The following is a 10,753-nucleotide window of genomic DNA, read 5'->3' on the forward strand; positions in this document are numbered from 1 at the left end:
ACCACGATGAGTCTGCAATCAAAGATGGTCTTACGCTGCCCTCTGTTCTGGGTACATTCCATAGGGCCATCAGAGAGCACCCTGTCATTTCCACGGCCAGCAGCTACCTAGATAAGGTGGATTTTGCTCTTGGTGTCTTTAAAGTGCTTGGGCTCTTTTCTCTTCATTTTGATGTTGAATGAAGCCAGATCACTAACAATTTAAACTGGGTTTTGGTGGAGCATCCTCAGAACGCAACTATCTTCCACTATAACTGCAGGATTGTCCATCTGAATACGACTTGTTGTTGCAGAGATCAATAAGGTGAGTATGTGATGTCCAGGAAGATTGCTCCTAGTTACATTTACTCTGAAGGAAGCTACTTCCCTCAAGCCAAGAACATGCCCATATGGACTTGCATCCTTCCACTGAGGCACAGGTCATCACAGTTTACATTGATGAAGGGTTTTGAAAGGAAACTCTTGGAAACATGTTCTTCTTGCATGTCAACATGAGGGAATGAATAGACTTTGTATTTAAGTGAATCTCTTCTTCCCAGTCCCTGGCATTTGGGAACATTGGTCTTCCAGATAATCTTTAAGTAATGACATGTGGAGCCAAAATAGTTAATATGTACACATAAGACACCACACTGCCTACAAAAGAATAAAACTGTCTTACTGTTGGAAATTGAATTTTCTTCAACAGTTTTCCTGTGCAGCATCCCACCTAGAATAACAGGAATCCTTTGCCACTTACATGTAGGGTTGAGAACGTTTGCATATCTTCGATCTTTTAAACCTAGCAATCCATTAAAACTCTCTTGTGACAGTTGAAAAAATGTGGATCTTTAATCCTGATTTTTTTGATTCATGATCCATTTATCGGAAAATTGCAGATCCTTTATGAGAGAGTTCCAGCTTAGGTCCTTTTTTTTTAAATCAGCAACTGGGAGTAAAGAATCTTGTTCCATTGGCTTTAACTGTATTGTTTTGTAGGACAAATTGAGCCTCTTGTACCAGCTGGTCCAGGAGTGCAGGCTTTCTGGTTTCTTTGTGGTTTGTTGCATGGTGAACAACAGAACCAGATGTTGCATCTATTGTGCTATTATGTATTTACAAAATTGAACAACCATTTACCTTTTACACTTTCTGCCACAAGGAAAAAAGTTAGAAATGTATACCTCCACCGGGCTCTTTATCAGAGTTGAAGCCAGGATGAGGTAGCCATTGCTGGCCGAAGAAGCCATTCCTCAGAAGACTACTGGGATCCCCCTCCACTGGGAGATCTATTTCTCTGGAAATCAGGTACGTTTTTCAGTTGTTGCTACTCTTGGTTTTGGAGTTGTTATTCTCTTTTTCAATAGTGAGTGTGGGACCTCAGGTGACCTCTGCTAGATTAGAACTTCCATCCTTTTCTCCAACCTACAGATATTAATGAATCAGCTTTATTTTTCATGTACTGGATCTCACCATCCACATGAAATCGGAGAAGCATGTGCCTGAGAAAGTAAAGGTCATTACTTTTTGTTTGTCTGAGGTTTTAGAGATATTATCCTGAGTCAGAGGTAGAAATCATGGCAATTACCCTGGACTTCCAAGTCAACCAAATCTTTAGTGGTACCATGGCTTGTTACAGGTGGCTGGATCAACTCCCATTAATTTCTGGTCCTGTGCATTACTGACTGCTCCTTCCACCGCTTACTCGGTGCACTGCCACTCAGGATGTTCCCAGACCTGGGTGACAAGTGTCACATGGGTCTTGTCCACTTCTTACCCTCCTCCATCACCAGCAGTCAATCCTGTCTGTAAGAAATTTGGCTCTAGTTGTCAGAGGTATTCACCCTGTGCAAGTGGGAATCACACTCCTATTCAGGGTAAGTCAGATACACAACCTAAATTAACCTGTGCTCATCCTATGGTAGCTTGGCACAGAGCAGTCAGGCTTAACTTAAGAGGCAATGTGTAAAGTATTTGTGCAACATTTAAAACAGTACACCAGTAACAACACCATGCAAAAATAAGCCACACCAGATTGGAATAAAAGAGCTTAATTCAATGAACAAAACAAGACCAAAACGACAAAAATCCAATAAGTAGAAATAGAGCTATGAATTTTTAAAGAATATCTTGAAATATAGTGCTTAGAAATATAAAGCTCCAATGAGGGCTATCTGGCCGCACTTGACCAGGTAAAATCTGATACTGCAACTGACCGTGATGGAGTGCGGGTCGGATACAGAGACCAACCTTGTCTCTCTGAAAAAGTACTTTGAATGGAGAGATGCATCAACATCGAACATCCGATGTGAGGAGTAGAGGCGATGCGTCGTCATCTAACCCTTCTCGATGCCAGTTCCGATCCGCACAGCCGGCAATGCAATATCATCGTCCTTGGCAGCAACGCTGTATAGGCCTCAAAGTGAGATGCATTGGTTTCTTACGGCACAACAACCGCAATGTGTGGGTTTTAGCAGAAGGCAGCCAGGAAACCCACTTCTAAGGGCCCAGGACTGGATTGGCACCAATTGGCAGGACAGGACTCACATCTGGCAGAGGCTTTAGCAGGGTTGTTGGAAATCTTCGATGTACCTGAGACTTCAAAACAGGAAACAAGCCAGGAAGCCCTTGGAGTTACTTGATTCTGGGTAGGTGTGAATGGAGTTCGCGGAGTCCTACTACGTGGAATTCTGTGGAGTTGATAAAAAACTCCGCCACGCTATGTGGAGTTCCGCGTTCGGGCAGAGTTTGCTGGCGCAACCATTCGCGTTGCATTGGAACCGCGGAGAGTGCACCTGTGAGGTTCGGCGCACCACCCAACAGCTGAAGCACCGCTGGCCGGACATTCTCGACTGGGAACAGGACCTACTCAACCTGCTAGGCGTTGAGATTCGGGGGCTCGGTGAGTATTCTTTATTTGTTGCGGTTCTGTTCTACGATTCAAAAATAAAAAATAACATGCTGCTCACACTCAGAGGTAAGTTATGTTTAGTAAAGTTTATGCTGGTATATTATTGAGTGATCCAGTTTCAAGTTTCTGTTAGGCAGGGGCCGCTACCTAATCGTGTTAATCAGGCGCTCGCTTTGGCTGATTAATTAAGAAACCATTGCAGAATGTTTCTTCTGTCACTATAGTGAATCACTGAGTAGCGCGTTCTCTCTGTGACTATGTTTATGTACTCGTACAGTTCCAGGTAATTTAATTGAATTCACAGTGATGATGTGAAGTATGCATCTATGCATTGCGAAAAAAGGAGACTGAGTTTGCTCATCTAGGGTGTTGAGAAGTTGGAATAGAATAAAATCAAAGATCATTCACTGCAATACATTAGTTCCAAATGTAGTTTTTGTTAATGAGATTCGGAATATGGATTTAACGTTAGTCAAGAGACTTGAGTCGAAACTAGTAGTACTATAGGTGATCTGTTTTAGCAACAGCATTTGCTTTTCATAAAGCATTTTGTGGACATTATTAACAGAATCACAAATCTATTTTTATTTATCTTCTTAAATTCTTTCATCAGCAACCAAGGGAAAGAAGAAGGACAATTTAGGGGGTCCGGGGCAAGCTGGTCAGCCAGCGCTGACCACCAGCACCGCTGCCGAGGGCTCTGCAGATCCCAGTAAGTCCTTTTTATGATTGTACTTCTTAGGGTAGAACTGTAGAATCTTGAGGTATTTATTGGTCTAGTGGAATGTTGGTGCTATCTATCGTGATTTGTGAAGATTCTGATAGCAGGCCCAACGAAGTAAGCTAGTATTTTAAATTACACAAATCACCATGTATATTTGTTCAGAAGGCTTTCTTTTTCCTGCTTATGCCTTGTTCTAACACAGTTCAGTTCATGAGACAGTGGCCATGGTCATCATGGACCCCCCACCCCCCCTAATGTAGTGTGCTGCAGACCCGTTCATTTATAGTTACAATAAACCACCAGTTTAGCAGTGCAGCAAGGCTGGAAAAATAAAAGTATGAGGTCCCACTCGCATTGCATTTGCCACCCAACACAATATGCTTTTCATTGACCGTTATTCCATGCCTTGCTTGTCTAACTTTGTGAACCAACCAATCAAACCCAGAGTGATATTTGGAAGATATGTTCTAACTGAGCTGTAGTGCTGCATTGCTGTTGTATTTGGGATTGCGTATCTGGGATCTAAATTATGTGTAATGTTTTATTCTAGCCACACAGAACATCAATGATGCCGGCTCCAGTGCCACTGCAGGAGAAGACGGCGACAGCTCAGTTGCAGGGAGAGAAACGGCATCAGGGACGGGCACTGGTAAGTCGCTTATTTTTTGCAATTACTATGCTCACTAGCTATTGCCATGACGTCGCTCGTCATCATAAAAAATGTCTGTGGTGAAACCTCCATCCCAGCTTTACCAGCAACTGCAGTGGTTGAGTTATTATGATGGACTTTTCTGTCTGCAATGCAGCAAAATCCTACATAACAGCTTTGATGGCTTGAGGGAGACATGAAAGAACAGAAGGTAACTTAAAAGAAAGGAAATGGTATATGAGTGAAAGGGTGGGTGGGCCATACTTGGCATGGGCCACATTTAACCATGCAATGATCATGTGAAGTGATTCCAGAACATATATCATGGTTTCCCATAACAGATTAAGTTACACTTGTTCAGATTTTTCCCTTTTGATGAACCGTGACTGAATAAGCCAAAGCGGATGAATCGATGATCAGTATAGTGGCCCCTCTATTATATTAAAAAAAGCTCTACCCTACCTATCTAATCCCTCTACCCTACCCCCTGCAGTAGAGAAAATCAAGTTTCCTTTCCTTGGTTACTGCCCTGCAATGAATTTGTTGGAAATACGTGGTGGCAGGTGAGGCCACAGAGTAAAGTGCGAGTAAATGCATGATTTGATATCAAGTTTGGCAAACGGAATACAGAGTGACACATGTGCCAAATACATTCTATATAATCCGTTCCATTACTTGTAATGCAGTCCATTGGATTCATTTTCCTCAACGTCTACTTACAGCAGACAGGATGATATATTATTATCTGCATATTGTCCATGAGGTGTGTGACTGACATAGTATCTTATTTATTATTCATCAGCCTCTTTGGAGACAAGATAGAAAGAGAAATGCATTTGGCAAAGAGCAGGGCCATTGGAATAAAAAATAGATAACTGTCACCTACATCTGCAGCCAGTAGCAAACTAGCAGAAGCGCTAGCTAGCGTTGAGCATGGCTTCATTATTTTAGCACCACACACAACTTGTACTCCATAATAGTGCAAAATGCCGTACTCTTCAATGAAAAGTTTATTTTTCAACTCAAAGTGTCTGACTGTGTTTGGCAACATGCATGGGTAAAAGAAAACATAAAATTGGCCTTGTGATTCTCCTAATCATAATCATCACATCAAATAAAGTCCAATGGCCCTAGGGGGCCAGCAATGTACTGCTACTATACTACCCAGTTATTTAAAACAATTGTTTGCACAGAGCATTATTTACAATTTGTCTTTCTTGTTTTTCTCAATATAGCTGCTCCTGCTGGTCCAGCAGGAACACCCGACAAGCAGGAGTGAGCAGCCTGTTTGAGCAGCATAGGCTGGAGTATATCCAGCAGAAATACTGGTGGCTGGTGGTCCTGGAAGAGGAAGAAATCAACGTACAGCTACCGGGCCCCAGTGCAGACTGGTCCCCTTCAACATCCAGCCTCCTGGCCATCCCATCGCTGGCGCCGCTGCCAGCCAACTGCTGCCACCCCCACCAGAATGGCAACAGGCCATTGCTGCACCACATCCTGCAGCGGCTGGACACTATCAGGGGCCGGCTCACCTTGATGGAGCAGAGCATGGACCTGCTCCAGACCGACGTCCATAATGACCTCTTTTAGCCCTTTTTAAAAAAATTTGATTTGGTGGGAGGGATTTGTTGTTTGTTGGGGCGGGGTGGAATGGGTGGGAAGGGAGTTGGGAGTGGGACTCGAGACTTTATTGAACATTTTCAGTTTTGGGGCTTGGGTCAGTTTTGTTTGGGAGAGGTATGGCCATTTTGTTTGGTTGGAGAGGGTGGGTTGCTTTGTAAATAAATAAAGAGGGAAACTATTTGATATAATCAAAATTTATGCCTGAAGTAGTTTATTTTACTTTTACTTTGCACTGATGCCTTCAAGTAGTTTAGGCAGTCTGTTTATGTGCTTATTGTAACTTAAGACTAGAGATAGGGTAGCACTTAGTTATTGAGTCTAGGCTTATACTTCTCTAACTATCTTGACCATTATGGGGAACGCTGCCATGATGAGATGACATAGGCTATATTGTGTCGAAGTTCTGAACTATCTAGATGAAAAACAGTAGCAGTTAATGTATTTCTTACTTAGTTAAATTACATCCATACTAGTAGTCTTACCTGAATATATGTGCAGCAATAACAGGGGAGGCATCACAACTTCACAAGCGAGGTCCCACTTCCAGTTCCATCCAGGTGAGCTATAACTGTAGGATTGATCTGAATGATTGATTGATCATCCATCATAGGCAACCGAAATGGAAGTAGAAAGAATGAGTAAGTGGGTTATATATTTATCAAAGATTTACGAAGAACTGTCACCACCTAAGTACTATGTGATGATGATGACACAATGAGAATGCCTGATTGTACTAAAATAGATAAAAAAAGTTTTGGCTAATGTGGAGCTAGCAGTATTTGTGAAACCCACAAGTTATCAAACATGGACTCATAGTATGGAATTGACGAGCTTAAGTTAGGCGTTTATTGTTAGGCAACACAAGGCCTGAATGATGATGAGGCTGACGACTGATGTTCTTCATTCTATATCTCAAAAAATATGGATCATTTTGAATGCACGGGTTGGTAATAGGCTGGTGTAGGCTACTGCTTAGAAGATTCTACAGTAAGTTGGTGTTGCTTTCACCACATTCGCCTCACCAAGTGTGGGGCGAATTGATGGTATGATTGATGGTATCATTTAAGCCACACCTCAATAAATCACACAGCTCGGGGGAAGAGGGTTAGGGGTTTGATGAATGGATGGGTAATGGGATTTGGGAAAAGGTTTGACAAAGACAAACACAACCCAAGGCATCTAGGCAATAAGCAGCAGCACATCATTTTCTATCAATCTGTTAGAAGGAAACAAAGGAATGAGTATGACAGAGTACAGATACATGCATTGCAAACAGTCCTTCTGCCCCCGAGAACCAATTTACCATATATCTAAATGTTCTGTCTTCTAGGTTAGGGAGTGAACCCACACACCCACTTCTCTTAGTTGATTGTTAAAAGAAAAATTATAATGTATTGCAAAATTGGGTAGTGCGTCTGCATTCTCCTTGGGAATGCCCACTCTTTGGGGCCTCTCAGCACTTGTTCAGTAGGTAAGCAGGAGTGTTGTTGAGCTAAGCTAGCTTTATCATTTAGTTCATTCAGGAGACTAGAAGAAGGCCTGCGGATTGTAAAAGAGAAACTGCATTTAGAGTCAAGGAGAAGGATAGAAGGAATGTAAGCTGCATGAGAAGCGTATCAAGCAGACCCAGAGGCAGCGCCCAAAAAACAAAAGGGGGACTATAAGTATCACTTTTAAGTCCAACACACACACAGCAGCAGCATTTCACAAATGCTCTCTATTCTACTCAGCTGAGTACTAGGCCTCAGACTCTGCGTTTACTTTTGAACTCAAGTCCATAGTATACTCTATAACTTCTTGCTTCTAGCTATTCATGAGGTAGTCCTGCAAGTCCTAGTCCCGCGCTGAGTTCTTCCATGATACTTCTCCAGTTCTGAGTGACTCCGAGTAATCCCATACCAGACCAGTCATCAGCATCATCATGAATCACAAGGACCCGAGCAAGATAGATGTGGAGTGCAGTGCACTGCTGTTGAAGAACAAGTAGAGAATGAAACAGAATTGCAGTATTTTGCATAGGTTTTTGTTTAATAACTAAAGTGACTGTTTTGGTGTCTGAAGAACCAGAAAAAAGGAGAACACTCCTGCAATTAATTACATCTGGCTAAGAGTGAAAGGGCTGATCATCACAGAAAAAAATAAGTGCTCATCACTCAACCCTCAAACAATGCAAATCAATAATCATCTCAAGAAATTTCCCATACTACAATCTAAACACACCCTCCCTCAGTGTTTGCCACCACATGAATCATCAATCAACTTAAATCATCACTCATGCAATCAGTCCCTCACCATTGCAATAGTTGAAGTTACCTCATCCAATCCAAGCACGGGTAGTTCAGGTATTAGGTATTCAATCATCTTTGATGCAGGCAACACATTGGATTTTGGTATTTGGCAGGCAGTCTTGCAGATAATAAAGTTTGTAACACAAAGGAAGGTGCACTCAAAAAACAAAGTCCAAATTGATATATATTCCAAAGAATTTTTCTTGATCTTCTTGTTTATTAAAGAGAATAGACAGCCAACGCGTTTCGTTCCTAAAACACAGGAACTTCTTCAGGGCAAGGAGTAGGTAACACGAGAGAAATCTTATTCCATATTCGTTGAATCGGGGAATACCCAGATCATAATGACGTATCGCACATTTGGTGTATAATAGCACGTCCACAAATTTAAAAGTGAACGCAAAATCTCTTGTTAATATTAATTCGCGTGTTGTACACAATGTTCACTCAAAGTGATAGGGAATCCATTGTTGGACCAATTATTCCTAGTGTTCAGAAGGAATCCGACGGCATGATAACCGGCAAGAGAGCAACACAGCTGTGATGCAAAAAGGGATAGGCATTAGGCAATAGGCATGCAAGGAGGGCAGGCGTTGTCCCCAATGTCATGAAGGAATTCTGGATGCTTCTCCAATGCACACTGGTCCAAATGCAATCTGGCAATATATATGTGACTAATAAAATAAAGGTGGGACAACATAAATCTGAGACAAAAATTATAATGCCTCTCTAGCTAATTTTTTGTGTGCTTTTTTGCAAAGAAATTACTAAGTTCAAAGATAATTTTTTAAAAGTTATATGAGGGCACTAGCATACTTATTCCGGGAAGTAGAGTTCGTCCTCAAACTCAGGTGGTTCACCCAGAAATTGGTCAGCTAACACATTTGATTCAATTTCGGACCAATCACCCTCTTCCTCCTCCTGTGCTGCTGTTTCAGGAACAGTGTCATTGTGTGGTATAAAATGTTGGTTCATTTTGATCATTGTCAATCTCTCTACATTTTGAGGTGAGAGACTGGTCCATCTCACTGTGATGACCACACCAGCTGCACTGAACACACGTTCAGCAGACACACTGGCGACAGGACAAACCAGATACTTTATTGCCAACCCACTGAGCTCTGGCCATTGGCGCATCTTTCCATACCGATACATTAATGGATTTTGCTCCACATAGACCTCTTTTGGATCATCCAGATACTCCTGAAACATCCTGTGGATGGTCATTGGTGCTGCCACTTGCTCTATCTGTTTTGCCTTCGCCTCTGCACAGGACTTGAGCCCTGCTAATTGAAACCAATACAGTGCAGAGGTAGGGTCTGGTCCTTCTTTTTCTGTTGTTGCCGGTATTCTGGTTGATGGTGTTTATGGCTGCTGTGAGACAAGACTGCCTTCTCTGAAAGTTGAAAGCGGCACCCCAGAACTGCAGGGTGGTACTCGAAGTTCCAGCTGTTCTTCTTCCAAGTCTCCGGCTTGCTTTGTAATCCATCTCTTGTATTTTAAAACATCCCCTTCAGAAAAAGGGATGAAAGTGGGCAGGATTTATTTTGTACCAGGGATCAAGTAGTGTGGCACATATGCACTCTTTGGACTCGATGATGTCATGCTGCAGCCTTATATTAAAAGTCAAGCGCAGGACTAAGCTCTCAACCAAGGCATGCACGTCTGTGTTTTCATTCACACCTGCAGGGCAAACCCTTCAGACGCCTTCTTTACCTGGTCTTGTAGGAGATGCAGCAATGGGATATGTTGGCCCTTCATGCTGTCCTCCTTGCTAACTTCCCACATGAAAACCTCAAAAGGGAGTAGAATCTATGTCAGACATTTGACTAGGTTCCATTTGTCTGCATCCATGGTCATAGCTTTCCCAACTGTATCCTCTCCTCTTTGAATGACATAGTCATTGATCTGTTTGTACTGCTCAAACAGATGTTGCAGCATGTAAAAAGTAGAGTTCCAGCATGTTGGCACCTCCTGTATCTGGGCTTTAACTGGTGCGCTATTATTAAGCTGAATATTCTGTAGCTGCTTCCGGGCTTTAAAAGAATGTCTGAAATGGGTGCATATTCTACTGCAGGTGGTCAGTATGTTATGACTATGTCTTCCTTTTTGAGGAAGTCTTGCACCACCAGATTGATACAATGGGCCAAACACAGGACCCTGCAATAGCCTCCGCCTGACATGGCCATGACAATATTACTGCCATTGTTCGGGCAACAAATCCAATCCTAAAACCTCTCAGTCACAGCCATTAAGACACTATGCTGTTAAATTCCTGCAAGATGTTTACAGCTCCATGGCAAACATGGCTACTGTTGCATGTCGCTGAACGCTCTTAAAACTTTCTTCAGGACCAAGACCTAAAGATATCTTTTGCTTTATCCCTGAAAAAGAGATCCAGTGTGAAGTGATGCACATGTAATCAGTCACCTGATAGCTGGTCCACAAGTCTGTTGTCAGGTGGATGGTATGAACAACACTTTGCTGCAAAGCTTGTCCAACCAACTGCAGCACATTGTGATGCAGCGCTGGCGCAGCCACTCTGGCAAAATACGTACTACTTATTACCTTCCATTTGGG

The 10,753-nt window shown here is 42.5% G+C and overlaps 1 protein-coding gene across 1 annotated transcript in view; it reads left to right on the plus strand.

The window, feature by feature from the left end:
• Window positions 1-6,079, plus strand: part of LOC146810952 (uncharacterized) — a 142,111-nt gene extending 136,032 nt beyond the window's left edge. The window contains exons 2-4 of the mRNA XM_085615018.1: window positions 3,503-3,601; window positions 4,164-4,262; window positions 5,498-6,079. Coding sequence (XP_085471144.1) covers window positions 3,503-3,601; window positions 4,164-4,262; window positions 5,498-5,541 — 242 coding nt within the window. The 3' untranslated portion in view covers window positions 5,542-6,079. The remainder of the gene's footprint in view (window positions 1-3,502; window positions 3,602-4,163; window positions 4,263-5,497) is intronic.
• Window positions 6,080-10,753: the final 4,674 nt, after the last annotated feature.

This window comes from Triturus cristatus, chromosome 7 (genome assembly GCF_964204655.1).
Source record: "Triturus cristatus chromosome 7, aTriCri1.1, whole genome shotgun sequence".
NCBI lineage: Eukaryota > Metazoa > Chordata > Amphibia > Caudata > Salamandridae > Triturus > Triturus cristatus.